At 29.0% G+C, this 18,597-nt stretch overlaps 1 protein-coding gene and 1 pseudogene across 1 annotated transcript; both read right to left on the bottom strand.

Moving 5' to 3' along the window:
* Window positions 1-845: 845 nt before the first annotated feature.
* Window positions 846-1,907, bottom strand: LOC131182483 (auxin-responsive protein SAUR68-like; annotated as a pseudogene).
* Window positions 1,908-7,971: 6,064 nt separating this feature from the next.
* LOC110642168 (uncharacterized) lies at window positions 7,972-11,063 on the bottom strand. The gene is made up of 5 exons (XM_021794116.2): window positions 10,461-11,063; window positions 9,683-10,289; window positions 9,354-9,461; window positions 8,806-9,012; window positions 7,972-8,720 (listed from the first exon to the last, which is right to left on the bottom strand). Exons 1-5 carry the CDS (start codon window positions 11,000-11,002, stop codon window positions 8,100-8,102), a joined length of 2,085 nt encoding a protein of 694 aa, XP_021649808.2. The 5' UTR covers window positions 11,003-11,063; the 3' UTR covers window positions 7,972-8,099.
* Window positions 11,064-18,597: the final 7,534 nt, after the last annotated feature.

Raw genomic sequence — 18,597 nt, 5'->3', positions numbered from 1 at the left:
AATCAAAACGTGGAGGTGGAGCATAGGTGTGACATATATCTATATCCAACAAAATAGATATAAGAAAGTGCTTGAACCAAAAAAAAAAAAAAAGGTAAAAGCACATGAAATTGAATTTGTTTTTGATGATTGATTAGATTGAATACTGTTCTATCTCAAGTAACTAAACTACAGGTGAAAGTAGGCAGATAGAGGGGTATGCTAGGCTTTTTTTTTTTTTTTTTTTCGATGGGGTTATTCTGAAAATAATAATAATAAATTCTTGTTGTTTAGTATAGATTTTGATATTTATTGTTTTAAAAAATTATATCTTCCCACTTAGTCGATATTGTAAGATTATGATTTTTTTTTATTAAAGTTTGATTTTTGATGTTTCAAATATTTTAGTATTTTAAAATTTTAAATATATTTAATTTTAAAATTATTATAATTTAAAACACTTTAATTCTTTTTTTTTTTATTTCTCGTTAATATTGGTAAAGATTAAATTATTAATTTTGAATTACTAAAAATTAAAATATATTTTAAGACAAATCTTAGGATTTTCTATAATTAACTTTTTTTTTTTAAATAAAGGAAACTTTTCCCTCCCATGGAAACTTAATTGCTGGGGGCGTTGGTGTCACCAACCGATTAAAGCTCTATAGATGAATAAGAGCATGGTGATAAAAAAAATTCAGAGAATTTTTCTCTTAATTCAAATTTGGTATTCAAACTTAAATGAAGAAAAATTAGCAATTATAAAGCTTATGATGAAAATGAAACAAAGAGAAGAAAAACTAACCCATCAGAAGCACCAACATCACGCCCAAAGAGGCATCCGTCAAGAGCTTCTACTACTACTATGCAAGCCAAGATGAAGTATGCTTATTTAGATATTTTTCCAAGAATTACAAAAATCTACACCACAACAGGGGTGGTTGTCTTTTTTATCTGGCTTCTAGTGGGGTTGGAAAGTGTAACTTTAGATACTACTCCACTGCCATGGAGTCAAAGTTCATTTCTAATTGTATCTGGAAATTTCTTGGGAAAGTGGTGTCAATGATAACTCGGACTTTAATTTTGGTTTATAATCTCTTGTTTTGCATTTTAAACTGATTCCCAGATGTCAAAATCATATGTGTCAGATGATTTATTAGACAACACATATCATTTACAGTGATTTTGAAAATTATGGATAGTGATAATAACTGGGTAGGAGCAGAAGAAAATATTTTGTATTTTTTATGAAATAAATTGCCCACTTGTATGTGCATCTTTATGAATCTATTGTGACTCCTCAGAAGCTGCAAATTGGTAACTGATGGCTTGTTGCTTGATGTTGGAAATGGAAAAATGATGAGCAGCAACTGCTAGCTATTGACACCAGCAGTGTTCTCTGTACATCTCTAGTAGCATTCTGTTTGATCAAAGCAATTGCGTATTCCATAATTAAGATCTGCGTCCCAAGGTAGTGTAAGTGGCCCTTGGCTTTGCAATCCAAGCTCTTCTTCTGCCATGTTGAATAGCTCTCTAATCATTTCATTGTTAAGATATTCCAAGAGAAGAAGAAAACATTTTTGATCTGCAGAGTACAACACAAAATAGCCTTTCACAGCCATTGATGATGTGCTGCAACTGGTTGTATTTATACTTCCCATGTTTCGTGGCGACGTGATTCTTCTTTGCCTGATAGTAGCCATCTTCTGCCATTTCCTTGCTAATTTCAGAAGTTTCTTGGCACTGACCATCTTGTTAGTTTGTAAGAACAGAAATTTATGAGGGAAATAAAGGAAGAAACCTTTAAACTCTAAAATACTAAATGCTAATTTTTGGATGGGTAGAAGGGAAAGTAAGGTGCTTGGTTATATACTCACAACGTTAGACAATCCAATTCATGGAGCTCCCACAAGGCAGGGGTGCATGTAAACAAAACAATGTGATAGGTGGTTGTGAAAGATTGTTATCAAGGTTGGCATGTTTACTTATGTTTATAATGAACCCATCAAGTTGGAGCATAGGTATGTAATATGTATATCCTTTTGTCTAGTAGTTTACCAGCAAAAAAGAATGGTGGGTCATGACCATATATCATTAGCTATTTGAACCAGTAACAATGAAGATAAATTTGTATGATTATTTGAATCTGGATATACTTTTGATGGGTACATTCATGAATGCCAATATGTATTTAGGAAATTCAAGTGTTGGTAAAAGTTGGGAAAGTCTATTCAAGCTTACTATTGTGGTCTTGACTAATAGAAAAATGTTTCTATTGGGGACCCTCCAATACCTAAGTTAGAGGTAATCCATTTATAAGGAAAGACTTGACAGAATTTTATAATAGACAGAATAAGAAAATGAGTACCAACTTTTACTTTACCTAAGCACATACATATAGGAATGGGGGGTGAGGGGGGTTAATTTATTAGGGTAATATCTTTGGCTAAATAATTCCCCAAGCATATATTCATATATGTTGTCATCAATGCTATTATTATGTATGAAGAGATGTGCAGTATAATCTTGTTAAGTTGAAAGTTAATGTAGTGTGCAGAAGTAGACTTCTATTAGGATCTGAGTTCATTGGGTTCTAACCAGAGTTTTGGTAGTTGAGATTAAAGAAGAAAATGAAGGAAACTGAAAGTTAAAACTATTTTACTTCAGGAATTGTTGAATGATACAACATATAAATCACAGTTAAAACTACAAAAGTGAACTACTTCAATAGCCACAAATGAGCAATCGTTGATCTGTATGTCCATGATGGAAATTGATATAATACGGATAAAAATCCAATCGGAATCCAATGGGGGTTGGGTCTTGGAAACCTGAACCAAGGGTAGACATTAGGTGTTTGAGCAAATAATGAAGTGCTTGGAAGAGGTAAGATTAATGATATGGTTAGAATGAATATATGATCGGATAAGAAAATAGTGATCGTATGAGAGAGAGAAACAGAAGAAAAGCATGTCTTGTGTTAAAGTCGGGGAATATAGGGCATATTAGTTGATGATATGCCACGTAGTTCCCAATGTGTGCCTAAGAAGAATCATCACTACCTTGATTAAAGAATTAACGTGGAAAACTATATGCAACGTGGAGCATATAGCCATGCAACGCCATGCAGCAGTTCTGCAGGATGACTGGGACACGTTCTCAAGCTTACCAGCTTAGGAATAGAATTTGAGCAGTGGTTTAACTGTTCTTTTGAAGTTTGTTTTTAATTCAAAGATGTGATCCTATTTCTTAGAGTATATGTGCTGACAAATTGGGGGGGGTAGTTGTTAATTTCTTTTATGTATTTAAATCCTTTTCAGTCATGAATGAAAAGATAAGTTTATTACCAAATTCCAATATGTGGTTTATTCTCACTCGAAGTAGAATACAACTTAGACTCAAATTCTTCATAGCTTTGACTGGGACCTATCATTGGTATCAGAGCTATGGCCACCAACAAAGAGAGAATTGAAAATATGGAAGTTAGATTAAGTGGACTCCAATCCAGTGTCAGCCGCATGGAGGAAGGTATGAACGACAAACTACAAAATTTGGACATGGCAATCAATAAGGTATCCGACTTACTAATCTATACTCGAGTAACCAGACTGAACCCACCACTAGTTCTTTCACCCCACATATTAACCTTATCAAAAATGAATCCCGTAGCTTTTTTTGAAGGAGGACAGACAGCCTTTAATTTGAAACTAGCCAAATTAGAATTTCCCAGATACACAGGAGACGATCCTACGGAGTGGTTCACGAAAGTGGACCAGTTCTTTGAATACCAGGGCACCCTTGACTCCCAGAAAGTACCTCTAGCTTCTTTCCATCAGGGCGGCGAGGTGAATCAGTGGTGGCAGTGGTTACGACAAACTTACAAAGAGGAAGGACGAGAGGTAACATGGCAAGTCTTCCAGGAAGAACTGTGGACTAGGTTTGGCCCTACTGACTCTGAAGATTTTGATGAAGAATTGTCCAAAATCAAGCAATCAGGTTCACTCTGTGACTATCAATAGGAATTTGAAAGATTGGGCAATAAGGTCTAAGGATGGACACAGAAGGCTCTAGTGGGGACGTTCATGGGAGGGCTTAAAGCAGAAATTGCGGATGGGATAAAAATGTTCAAACCTAAGATATTGAAGGAAGCCATTAACCTCGCCCGAATGCGAGATGATCAATTACAGCGTCAATGGAGAACCACGCGGATGACTAGTCGATTCCTAACAGAGACCACCGCGCCATCGAAAGTGAAAACTATTCCAACAGCCATGAAAAGACTCACCTAGGATGAAATGTAGAAATGCAGGTCCTTGGGGTTATGCTTTAACTGTGATGAAAAATTCGAGATATTCCATTTCATGTAGATTTCCTTATGTTGTTATTTTCAATGCAGAAGCATGTGGGTAGTTAATTTGGAGGAAATGCTTTAGGTTGTTGGCTTAGTTATTTATGTTTTAACAACTCCCACACTATGAAAGAATCGAATTTTGGCTTTGTTATCTTTGTCTTTTGGTTCAAAGACACTACAAGTCCTATTGGTTATCTTAATTAGTTATATATATGACAAGATATCTTTGGTCATTCCCAACTCTAAGGAAACCTAGACTGAATGGTGCACCCAATAATCTCTCTTAAAACCCTTAAGCCTTCTGATAAATTTTATTAATGTATATTTGTATATCTTGTTTATAAATCTAATTATAACTCTTCAAAAAATGCATATTGATAATTGATGGATTGTCAGCACTTGATCTTGGAGAAAGAAAGACAGTGGATGGCAACTGCTAGACATGGACAACATGGAGCATTCTCCACATCTCTAGTAACACGCTGTTTAATCAAAGCAATTGCATATTCTATAAGCTCTGCATCACAGGCAGTATGAGAGCCCCTTTACTTTGCAATCCAAACTCTTCTTCTTTGATGTTCTCTCATGTGAATTTCTTATGTTTTTTTTCTTGCATATGAATTGGTGTAAGCTTGAACTTCCTCTATACTGGTTACTAGAACAGCCACAGTTAATTCATTGTGATTTTGATAATGAGCAAAATCACAATGGAAAAATAATATTAGTGTTTTGTTTCAAAATATCCATAGCCATTAAAGATTAAAGGATCAAATATTATATTTTTCAAAGTCTAAGAAGAAAGATTAACAAGACTAGAATGCTTGAAGATAAAATGAAATTTAGCTTTATAGGTATTTTTAGGCTTGTATACTTGATGTGAGAGAAAATCCACTGAAAAACTAATGTTTACTTATCAAAATGAGCTAAAATTTTTCAGAATCTCTCACCATAAGTGTTTAAAAATTTTTTTGAACATGATTGCAAAAGTGTAACTTTTTAGTACAATAGCTAAAATCTATGAAATATGAAAACTCCAATCACTAGCGTTTCACCTTTTTAGAAACGAAAACGATAGGATATTGCCCAAGACACACTTTGGGGTCATGTTCGGAAAAATCAAAATATGAAAACGTGTTTCCTATTGTAGAACATGGCTCCTATCTTACTATTTGGCTTTTGTTAATTCTCCCCGCAAAATCCATCGTTAATCCCATCTTCTCTCGTGTCTGAACTTCTTGGATCAATTAGTTGCTTCGCCGGTGTCGAGAGTGATATGAGTTTCATCAATGATGTTCATAGTGAGTAGGAAGGATGATGCCATATACTTTCTTGGCTTTTAATCGGTGCTTAGTTTATTTTCTTTTTAATTTCTTTTCTTTTCATGTTCTTTTTTATTTTCAAAACTTAATAAAATATAATAGATTATAATAAAATAACAAGTTGTTGTCCTATCTACTTGTACTATATTTATTTTAAATTTTTTTCTCAAAAATTAAGTAAATTAAATTAAACGATACTATTAATATTAACAATAAAAATAAATAAAAATACTAATAGTGATAAGTTATATATAATTAAATTATTAATATAATAAATTTATTAGTTTTAAATTAATTTCATATATTTATTTTATTTAATATTTATAAATATACCCTTATATTTTTTATATTTACATATTTTTCCACATTTCCGTTTCTTATATTTTTTAAAATATTATTTCTTCATATCCGTTCTTACGTTTGCCCATATTTGAGTTTTTGTTTTTGTGCTACATAGGCCAAAATTGATAGACTACTTCTAAAATTAGAACTTCTAAAATTTTCTTTGATTATTTTTTAATAGTATATCTTTTCTCTTATTTTATTTAGGTTTCTGAATTATATTAAATTATTTAAATTTTTTTTTTAGAATTTATATTACTTTTTAAAATTTATTAATAAAACAAATCAAAATCCAATTTACTTTATTTTAATTATAAAAAGTGACGTAATATTTAAAATATAGTATAATATTAAGGGTGGAAGTTAAATTCCTAAATGCTCAGCCCATATCTTAAAATCCTTTCTGAATGCTTTTCTTAGCCCAATTCTCAAAGCCCATAGCTTATAAGAGACTTAAAGCCCAGAGTTTGCAAGAGCTTGTGAGAGAGTTGTGAGCGCAGGGCAATCTTGATTTCTTTATTCGTGTTTATTCATTCAACAAAAGGTCGAGAGACAATGCCTGCGGTTTGATCCTCTTGTGGTGCAAGAGGTGGAAAATCAGCATCATATGATGTTGGAAAAACATCATACAAAGTTGAACCAGTGGTAAGGCAGGAGGAGGAACAGAAGGCGGAGAAAGAGGAGGATATCTTTCTTTCCGTAAGATTTCAAGAGCCAAGTCATAAATGGGGAGTGGCTTCTTTGCCTGTGTTTCCTTGTGATTAATGCCGATCGAAGGACCTGAGTTCGGGTGATCGTCATGATGAGGACGATATGTTCTGCAAGATGTCCCCGTAAGAGTTGTGGCTCTGGTAGTCTTATTTTTGAACTCTAGAATGCGAGGGAAAGAGGAGCTGTTCAATTTGCATATTATTTTTATTTTTTTTAAATTATTTAACGTATATTAATAAAAAATAAATAAAATTAAAAAATAAATATGCCATGTGGTGATTTTTGAAGTAATATTATTAAAATTCTTTGATTTTAAATATAATAAGGAATGTTTATAAATAATATTTAGTGAATAATTATTTATATATATATATATATATATATATATATATATATATATATATATTCATATAATCTTAAAAAATAATTCATTCTTTTTAATTTAATAAAAAAATTAATTAAATAAATTAATTTTAAAGATATATAATATGATAAGTAGGGTTTTATAATGTCTGAAATTATAAATTCAAAATTTTTTAAATTCTTAAAATATATATTAAAAAAAATTAAATAGGTATTAATATTTTTATATAAAATAAAATTTTAATGTATAGTTGAAATTAAAAAAGTTTAAGTAAAAAGTTGATATTATTTTTTTATATAATAAAATATAAAAAAAATTATACCACAATAATTTATGAAGCAATTTATTAAATTATATATCACACTCTTATAAATGAAAAAATTATAGGGTAAGGTAGTGATAATATCCCATATGTATTAACAGATTTCCACCATAATTATTCCTTGTGAATGAGGGCTTAAATTTAGTATTCCAGTCGCACTGATGTCGGCTCCATTTCCTCCGTGACTTGTCGACTAGTCGCCTTGTCCCAAGTCCCGCCTCAATCCCGAAGGCTAGAAATGGGTTTTCGCGTTGTGCCCGTCCCAACTTGTCGCACTTCACTTCAGTCCTTCTCTCCCTTTGCTTTGCATCTGGGTTTTCAGGTTATTAGAATCAATTTGTGTTGTGCATTTGTATGTTGCGTTGGTGATTTTGTTGAGATATTTTCTTTTGAATTTGTTATGACTTATTAGATTTGTTATTGATTTTGTTCTTGCCTGTGGGATTGATGGATTGAAATTCATTTTTTGATTGCTTGGCCATAAAGATGAAAACAAGGGCACCAACATAGTAAGAAGTAATGAATTCTGAAACAATTTGACATGACAGATCATTTTAGAAGTAAAGAAACTAGTTAGAATTCATTCTTTTTTTTTTTTTTTTTTTTGTGCAATAGGTACTTAATTATTACTTAGTACAGCAACCCAATGAAAAGAAGCAGACTAAAACTAAAAGGAAACCATATTTGCTCAAGTGAAGATACTTGTTCAACTTATAACTCGATGCATTCGTTGAACAATTTCCAGATTGCATTGGCCAACGCTAGCTTTTCTTTTGCCTTATACCAGTTTTCATTTGCTTGCTTGATTTCCCCCTCCAGCACCTTCTGTTCTGCTAGATTATTGGATTCCATTTTATTGATGTTTTCCAATTGAAGTGCAGTGAACTTCTTATGCTCTAGCAGCTTTTCTTTCCTGGAAATCAAGTTCTGAATTTTGATCTCTAGTTCTTCCTCTTCTTTAGATATCTTGGAAAGCTCAGCCTCTGTAGAACGGAGCTTTTCTTGTTGTTGAGCTAGACTGTTGTTCAGCTTTCTAGACTTCTTGAAAAGAGATGTTCTTTGAGCTTGGGTACTCTTTGCAATGGCCATAGAGCCAGGAACACTCCCTTTGAATTCTGCTAAACGATGCATAAGCTTTACCAGGCTTGCTTTCTCGTATAAATTAGCAGAATGATGAGTCAAGGTGCTGACAATTTTTTCAATGTCGTTAAACGCTTCAGCTTTATGGATAGCTTCTAATGACATATTTAAGTATTCTCCTAATGTTTGTTTCTGCTGCTGCAAAGATTCAGGGCTAGGTCTGTATCCTGAAATTTCATTTCCAGACGGTACCTGGAAGCGAATGTAATATTAGACTAAAAGTTCATAATGGAAAATTGAAGACTTCAAATGGATGAGACGATCACAAGGGGTTTACCGTTGGGGCTTTTGGGCCATTGGACAGAGGTGTGGCTTCTTCTTTATCTTCTTCAGCGTGTGCAGGAAGCTCCATTTCAGCAACAGCTGGTTTCGCCATTGTTGCTTCATTGTGAACATCTTCTTCATGAAAAAGTTCAACTTTTGGAATCTTAAAAAACCCGTTTGGCTTTAATTCTTCTTGCTTTTCCATGAGAGATGGAGGAACCTTATCAAAAAAATTCCCGTTTCAGGAGTTATGGTTCTTAAATGAAAGTTTTCATAAATTGAAGAAAGAACAGCTGATCATGGAATTATATGTATTTCTTTGTTCTCTTTCGATTATTAAATATTGTCTAATTAGTTAAACAGAGTGGAAACCACAGCAACTTCGTCACAAACCATAGCCCTTTTAATATACTAGATTCGTCTTCAGAAATGTGAGGCTTCTAGTCCAAGCTTATCAGAGCAAGAGTAAAAGATTAAAAAAAAACATAAACAAAAAAAAAAAAAACAAAACCTTTCCTTCTGTTTTGGTAGAGGACTGGTAATTAGAGTGAAAATCTATACCTTCTCTATTTCCTGTTGGGGAAAATCTTCTTTCGGTGTAGTACCATCCATCTTGTTTGCGGCTTTGCTGGGCTTGGTCTTTTCAGGGGACACTTCATAATCTATTTCCTACAATTAAACACAAAATGTGTTGGTGGAATGAAAAAATTCAACTCTCAAATTATTTCATTCAATCAACGTATGTATAAACCATTAATTATAATGGAACTTCCATAAAACCCATCAGAATCAATTGTTATAATAAAGACGTTATTCTAAAATTTCTCATGAAGCCACCTTACAGCAATAAAAAGGACAAAGATCCGAGCTTTAGGTTGGAGCTAGCTTACCAAAATGTTGAGTGTTCTATGCTCATGTAGCAATAGATTGTCATCATCAGAAATTGTAAATTCATCGATGTGAACCTTCATCCCGACGTTTACTAGGAGACCACTACCCAATAGTAATTTATTCCAAGTTCTCATTGCATTTTCAATATTGTTCATCCCCTCGAAAAAACATACAATATCTAGGAATATTTTCTTATCTCTGTTGGTCGGACCCTGAAAATTTATATGAAGTACTTTCATGTTATTTTCAATCGGATCGCCAAATGATATGATGACTCTACTTCCAGGGCCAAACCAGTCTTGCTCTCTAGCAAAATATACTAGTTGTTCTAGTTTCTCCACTTCATTAACAATTACATCTACTTGTTTGTTTTGCAACCTTTTCTTTTTCAGATTGGTTTCCATAGCACTATCCGGCCATATCCTTCTACTCCATTTCAACCCACAAAATTTTATATTGCCTTTCTCCCACTCTTCACATAACTGAAGATTCAGTTCCTTCACTTTAGAATTCAATTGGACTAGCTGCTTGTCAACACTTGGGGATGCCTTATTCAGTTTACGCAATACCTTATTTGCAATTATTCTAATTAACTTTGCTTCAGATCTGCAAAATGAGAAAGAAAAGGATTATATATATATAGAGAGAGTCAGCAGTAGTAAAAAGGAAAAAAAAAAATGTTTTAAGTTCAGATCATCATTAAACCAGTTCATCAATCTACTCAGATTCAAATCTCTAATCTCCATGTACTATGATTCATAGTTTGCAAAGAGTTACCTGTAATTTGGCATGTCCCATCCGCTTATTTCTGCTACTGTTTTAAGAGCAGCCTTCCACTTTTCAACCCTCTGCTTATTGTTCTTGTACTTGTCTTCATACTCGCGAAAGATTTTCCTGTAAGGACCTGTTTGCTTAGCAACATGGTCAGGGCTTACATCGTAGAAAACAGGGAGAATAATGCTCCCAAAGAGCTGGTTACATTTAACAATCTTTACAAGCTCATCCAAGCACCATTTTGAAGCAGCATAATTCTTGGAGAAGACAATGATAGAAATCCTGGATTTTTCGATTGCTCGTAGAAGTGATTTTGTAATGAGACTTCCTCGTTGCAGGTTTTTGTCATCCCTGTATGCCTTGATCTGTCTCCCTAATAGACCAGCAAGAAGATGGTCTGTGAATTTATCGCGGGTGTCTTTGCCACTAAAGCTGAGAAAGACTTCGTACTTCCATGCAGGTGTTGCAAGAGGAGCAGTAGAAGGAGGAGAAGGAGGAGGATGAGGGTAAGAACGAGGGAGTTCTTCCAAGGCCTCCAATGCCATCTACTAGCCTGTTTGTGCTTTGATTAATGATACTCACACTGCAGGCTTGGATAGCACTTTCAGCCTGGACTGGTCCTTATATAGTAGTTTTCTGAAAATTTATCTCCAAATGTTTTGTCATGCATGACACAAACATGTGAGTCAACTTAGGTGGATTTCATTGCATGTCTTATTGGAAAAACTTGCACCACCCAGCTAATAAGACATTAGAATCCTATATGTATAAAGGAAAATTCTTAGTTGCATCAAAGTGTAAACTATTTTATACACCCAAACAATCAAAAATTTCTTAATTAAGAAATCATATTTTATAGTGGGATCATCATATTTTGTAGAAGAGTTCATCATTATTTTAATAATACGTCGGCTATTCATTGGAGGATTAATTATTTAAATAATGCAATTTTAAAAACTATTATTACTATTGTAATGCAAAATTTAAACTATTTATTAAAATAATGTGGTGTAATAAAACCACTAATTGAAATAGCAATTTTATGATATGTCACATTAAGTATTAATTATAATTTAAGTATATTAAAAATATCATCTTAGTTTGTGGTTTCAAGAGCAACATTTATGACTTGTCACATTAACTGAGGAACTCAGTTTATGTACACCAAAAATACTATTTGAGTTGGCAGTTTCAAAGGCAATACCACTGCAACATTGTAAAAGACGGATTGTAAGGATGTTGAGAATTTATTTCTTCTACTCATGCATGTCCAATACAAATACTGCCCATTCCTATGGCTTACTTGCTAACTTTAAAAGCCAGTTGTAAATACATAAAAATTGAGACAAAAATTTTTAATTATTGGTACATAAAATTATAAATACAAAATTTTAATTAGAATGTATGTGCTATGTGTATTAAATTATTGTACATAAATTTACATTTTGTGAAATTTTCCCAGTAATTTAAAACAGAGTAAAATTCTCTACTAAGATAAAATTGTCATATTTTATAAAATAAAAATTATAATATTATAAATAAGTTTAAAGCACAATAAAAAATTACACATAATAAAAATATAAATAAAAAAGGTGTTGCAATACTCCTAATTATTAATTTTCAAAATTTTAAAAAAAAATTGATATAATATATCACTAAAATTATTGCCAAAAAGTAAAATATATATCAACTGTAATTTACTTTTAACTAATTATTCAAAATACTAATTTATTTTTAACTAATTATCACATTTTACACACATACCATTAAATTTGTCACTTAATTTAACATATAAATTAATAAAATTATAAAAAGATAAAATATTACACAATATATCACAACAATAAACACATCAACAATTTACATTGAAGTTTAAAATTTTACATTAGTTATAATAAAGCTTCTTAATGTGAAAAATCAACTAAAATAAAACTCTAAAATCTTATATATAATATAAAAATTAGAGCAAGAGAAAAGAAAAAACTTGTATCGAAGAAAAGCAAAACTCTAAATTTGATAGAGAGAGTTGCTCTTTTGTAAAACTAGTTGAGACTCTTTAAATTATTTACGGTCATGCATGTTGCAAGGAAGTAATAAATTTCCTGCCAATATTTTCATTTCCAAGGATTTTGGGTATTTGGTGCTGCTTCTAAAACTGTCAGTTCAAGTGATGTTTTCTATATCTGCTCCATTTCAGTGCTTTTCAGTGAAATGGCATAACTTTTTACTATTGAAATTGTCAATTTAAGTAGTGATTTTTATGTTTTAAGACTGTCACAATTAGTCTGACGTTTTACTTCTGAAACTACCAATTCAAGTGGCAGTCTTTATGTCCTCAGGTTGCACGCTTTCAATGATGTGATGTGCATAAGGGCAGTATTTTGTTTCTGAAACCACCATTTCAATTGGCGATTTCTTGTTAACTTTCTATAACTTGAAAATTGGTGTTTTTTCAAGTGGCAGTCTTTATTAATCTTAACATTTGCAATTGGTGTTTTTTCATATAAACACTAGAATTATAAAATAGTTTGGATTTCACACTATAATGATAATTTGTTTTTAAAAACACATTATTTAAATAATTAATCCTTCATTGAATGGGTGTATATGCTCTGGTGCAGGCAAGTTTCCTATATATAATAGGCCCTACTATATTTTTAAATAGGGTTCATCATGATTTTAAATTACATGTGTGTATATATCTAGGTGCATGTAATAATTTTCTTAGTTTCACCTATTTTATATATAAGTCAATCATTTATATTATATTTTAAATTCATAAAAAATAAAACCTAAGTAAAAATTTTCTGCATCTCGAGCCCAACAATCTAACTAAGAATTTTCCTATCCTCTAACCAAGAATTTTCCTTTGATGATAAACTATTTAACTTAGTCAATCAATAGTAATTATGCACCGCCAATGATAATTTAAGATCATTGTTTAATTTTATAATTTTTTACGAGTGCAGGTTGAAATCAACAAATAATAAACTGAAGACCAAATTGCTACCGCTTTTGAGATCCGGATTTATAAGGGAAAAAAATTTGTCTTTTACTCGTCACATGAGTTGTTGATGAAGTTAACTTGGAATTTGGCAATGGAGAAAGGTCAAGTTATTTACAATATGTTATTTATTGATTCTTAGATTTTGACTAGTAGCTCTCAATTATTTTGGTAATTATTTGTTTAATTAATTATTTATTTATATACAATACTAATTAATTTGAAGGGATTAGGTGTGATGTCAAGTGTGTCATTTTTAAATATTAGACTCATAAAAAAATTATTAAGTAGAATAATATAAAATTATTAGTGAATAGAACGTATTTCTCATCGAAAAGTTAAATTAAATACTTTATCAATATGATTAAATTTTCGAATCAAGATTATTACAATTATAGTTTATATAAATAATTTATTTAATTTTTTTATATAAAATTATAATAATATAAAATTTTATACTTTAAAATTATATTTTGTCTCTATTTAATAAAATTTCTATCTTTTATTTTTTTTAAAATAATTATTTAGTGGCAACACTAAATAATCTAATTATATGAGAATTCAATTTAATCAATAAAATTATGGAATCCTTACATAAATTATAAACTTACAAACTTACCGTGCTTACTCTCTTATTTTTTGCCATGCTGGAGCGCTATGCTAGTGCTACACTGCTACTGCTGTGTCTTTATTTTATAATATTAATTATTTTAATAATTATTTTAAATCATATTAAATAATATTAATTATTATAATAATTATTAATTATTTTAATAGTTATTCGTTATTTTATTAGCCGTTAATTATTAGATATTAATTATTAATAGTTAATTATTCATATAGCTATTAAAATAAAAATATTTAATAAAAATAATTATTTAATTAGTTAAAAAGTATAATTTTTCATAAATTACTCCTTCAATCTCTAAACACTAGTATAAATAATATATTATTAAATAAGATAAATAAAAGAGTTAATATTTTGATCTTAGTCAAAATGCTAAAAGCTATTTTAAAAGTTATTATCAAACAATACCTTAGCAACTGTTTATTATTTTACTAGTTGTTAGTTAGTAGATATTAACTATTAATGGTTAGTTATTTATATAATTATTTAAATTATAAGTGTTCGATAAAAATAATTATTATATTAACTGTTAAATATAAAATAGTAATATTATCTTGTTAACTCTATTTAAGATGATCTCTTAACCTCTAAAAGTTATGAGTGATAATTTTTATAAATCATTATCTCAACATTTAAAAGCTCGCATAACAATATATTATCAAATAATATAATTAAGGAAATATTTTGACTATAGCAAAAGAGATTGTAGAAAATAATTATAAAAATATAATTTTTATCATATAATTAATAATATTTTTTTGCCATTTAAAATGCAAATTCAGATAATTTTATAAAATTATGTAATCATATAATCATATCCTAAAAAAGAAAATTATGTAAGTAACTGATAATGAATATTTATCTCCCAATAGAATGCAAAATTTACGCTTTTATTTTTTTTTTCCTCTGATTTAAAAAAAAATATATAAGATTTTAAATGGTCTAAAATTTTCATGGGCCAAGTAAAATTGTAATTACATTAATTGCTAAATTAATATTTACAAAATGCATTTATATTTTGAGTGTCGATATCTCTATTGTTAAATAGTAATTATATAAAATCAATTAGTTGGTATGAGTGATAAAAAATTTTATATCACTTAAGTAAGATTAAATATTTAATCTTTATGAATAGAGAAAATTTTCATTGAAAGCATTGTAGAATCTCAAGATAAAATATTTTATATATCACAAATTTTTATATATCATTTAAAATATTAAAGAATTATAAATAAAGTATATATATATATATTTTTTAAAAAATTACATAGTTACTTAAACTCTTTTATATATATTAATTTAAAATATAAAATTAACACTAACCTTATTTTTTTACTTATTTTAATAAAAAATTTATTTAATATTATTAAAAATGTTTTATATATGATACATATTTTAAAATAATTTATAAAATTGAGTGAATCTGTTGATATCATTTAAAAGCGTGGAGTTTCATCATTACGTCGGCCCCTTTAAGACAAATTCTCTGACTCCGCGCTAAATTAAGTCAAAATTTAACTAACGCTAAAATTATTAATCAAATCAAATTAAAATGAGGAGAAAATTAAATTTAATTAAAATTAAAAATATTCAATTGATTATTAATTTAATTAAAGTAATTAAAAGATATAATATATATTTTATATTATTAATTAATTATTAATAAAATATATTTATAATTACTTTTTATTTATAAAAAATAATAAATATAATTTATTATTATATTACAAATTAAATATTATTAATAAAATTATAATTAAATATTAACTAATTAAAATTTAATTATTTTAATCATTTTGATTACAAAATCGACTAGAAGTTGAAAGTTTTTAAAACTATTAACGAAAAATTAAATCAAATTAAATTTACTTTTATTAAAAAAATTTCATTAATTTAATTTAATTATTAAGTTATAACCTAAAAATACATATTCTTAATATTAAACGGGTTTGAATAATAGATACTCAATATATAAACTCTGAATTCGATTCGAATTTGATTATATTTTTCTAATAATTACAAATATTATTTTTTAAATTTAAATTTAATTATATAATACCTAAATTCATCTTATTAAAATTTAATCAGATCGAATATTCATAAAAATTCAACGAATTACCATCCTCAAGAGAATGTTCATATTATCAAGCAAGCAATGAACTAATTAGAGAAGACGTCAGAACATGATTAGAATAATTAGTCAAAGTTTACTTATTTACGAATGGCGTTGGGTACGTAACTATCACAATGATCTCTTAAATTTTCATATTTTTAATTAATAAAAAACAAGAGCGTGTATTGAAATAATTAATATATAGATTTCATGTTCAGATACTGCAAGATCCAATGCACATAATTAAGAGCAGTCTTTTTATTTTTTTTTCAAATTCAATTAAAATATTTTTATATTTTAAATCAAATTCTTTAATCCAAAATGTATGTTAACTCATTTTAGTCTTCGATATTATACTGTTTAATCTATAAAACTTTAATTATTCATACTTGTAATTTTAATTATTTATATTATTTAATCTTCATAATTTTAATTATTCATACTATTTAATCTCTCTAATTAAGGCTTAAATAAGTTAATTAATATATTCTTTCACATAAATTTAACCAAAGGATTAAAGAGTTGTTGATGAAGTTAACAAATAATAAACTGAAGACCAAATTGCTACCGCTTTTGAGATCCGGATTTATAAGGGAAAAAAAATTGTCTTTTACTCGTCACATGAGTTGTTGATGAAGTTACTTGGAATTTGGCAATGGAGAAAGGTCAAGTTATTTACAATATGTTATTTCTTGATTCTAGATTTTGACTGGTAGCTCTCAATTATTATTTTGGTAATTATTTGTTTAATTAATTATTTATTTATATACAATACTAATTAATTTGAAGGGATTAGGTGTGATGTCTCGAGTGTCACATTCAAATATTATACTCATAAAAAAATTATTGAGTAGAATAATAGAAGATTATTAATGAATAGAATGTATTTTTTATTGAAAGTTAAATTAAATGTTTAATTAATATGATCAGATTTTTAAATTAAGATGATTATAATTATGATTTATATAAATAATTTATTTTAAATTTTATCAAGATAATAATTTATATAAATGATTTATTTTAAATTTTTTTATGTAAAATTATAATAATATAAAATTTTATACTTCAATATTATATTTTATTTCTATTTAATAAAAGCCTTATTTTTTATTTTTTAAAAAATAATTATTTGGTAGCAAGATAAGGATTGAAGACAAGACCAATGAATAAATAAATCATTAATTGTGGACTTACTGTCACGACCCAAAATTCAATGCCATGACCGGCGTATAATTTAAGTATTTTTAAATCATGCAAGCCTTATCAAAGAATTTTAAGTAAATATATTATTACTTACTAATCAAAAAAATAAATAAATAAAATCTAAATAAACAAAATACTGAATAAACATAATAAATATTCCATAAGTAAACTGCGGAGTCTCTACGGATTTCAAATAAAAACTTAAACTGTTCAATAAATTAAACTAATTATTAGCCCGAGGAAATATGAATTCGGGCATACCATGAGAACAAATTAAAGATTGTCCCTCTCCAAAAACTGGACTGAATATTTGGATCAGCTGCAGAATTCTACTGATCTGAAACAGATAACAGACGGAGAAAATGTAGTTTGAGTTAATGCTCAGTAAATGATAATTATAGCACATAACAGAATAGGAACAGGTAGACGCTTGATTAATTTCACAATAAATTTTTCATTCAATAAAATCATGCTTATGCTATCAAAATCATTAATAAAATAATTCCATAAAACATATATATAAAAGAAGTTCATTTAAAAAAAATTTATGGTATGGTACATCAAGGTGATGATACCCTACATGACCAAAGGTCAAATGGTAAGCGCGCTACCAGATATTAGATAACTTCCTCCTCCTTCACAGATATCAATGCATATGATACTAATACAAACCATAAAGTGCAATGATGCATGACTCAACAATGCAACCTAATACCGTGATAGTCCACACGACGGGGCCAGATAGCAGATACAGATATTGTGCCACACCTTACTCCTCCGTAAGGTATAACATGCTCCCGTAGTACACCTAATGAATTACCGTACTTCGCCTACTGGTAATCCATTAAATATACTATAAGGGATTTTAAAGCAATTCTATCTTCTTTTAAAGGTGGTGAGCACTTTTGATGGGTATTAAAAACTTTTAATTGAAGTTAAAACCATATCTCAATATTTAATAATTTTTAGGCTTCTGCAAATTTTATAAAAATTTTGGCAGAGTGCCGGCTGTATTTTGAGAAAACAATTCTTCAAAACCTGAAAAGAAAAACACTTCCAATAGTTCTTTCTCAACTACAACTCCAACACAAATCACTTTTGTATTCCAATTCAACATAATCAACTCAATTACATTTTCAAGCCATACTTATCATAAAGGAAACCATTCATTAATTACAAAACTCAGGAAGAA

This window comes from Hevea brasiliensis, chromosome 8 (genome assembly GCF_030052815.1).
Source record: "Hevea brasiliensis isolate MT/VB/25A 57/8 chromosome 8, ASM3005281v1, whole genome shotgun sequence".
Classification (NCBI taxonomy): domain Eukaryota; kingdom Viridiplantae; phylum Streptophyta; class Magnoliopsida; order Malpighiales; family Euphorbiaceae; genus Hevea; species Hevea brasiliensis.
This window is presented reverse-complemented; position numbering and strand designations above follow the sequence as displayed.

Excerpts from the sequence above, each read along its gene's own strand:
- LOC110642168 (XM_021794116.2), bottom strand. The coding sequence starts at position 11,002 with ATGGCATTGGAGGCCTTGGAAGAACTCCCTCGTTCTTACCCTCATCCT. Across the intron at positions 9,462-9,682 it reads ATAGAACACTCAACATTTTG|GAAATAGATTATGAAGTGTC; the intron begins GTAAGCTAGCTC and ends GTTTAATTGTAG. Across the intron at positions 8,721-8,805 it reads ATGGCCCAAAAGCCCCAACG|GTACCGTCTGGAAATGAAAT; the intron begins GTAAACCCCTTG and ends ATTCGCTTCCAG.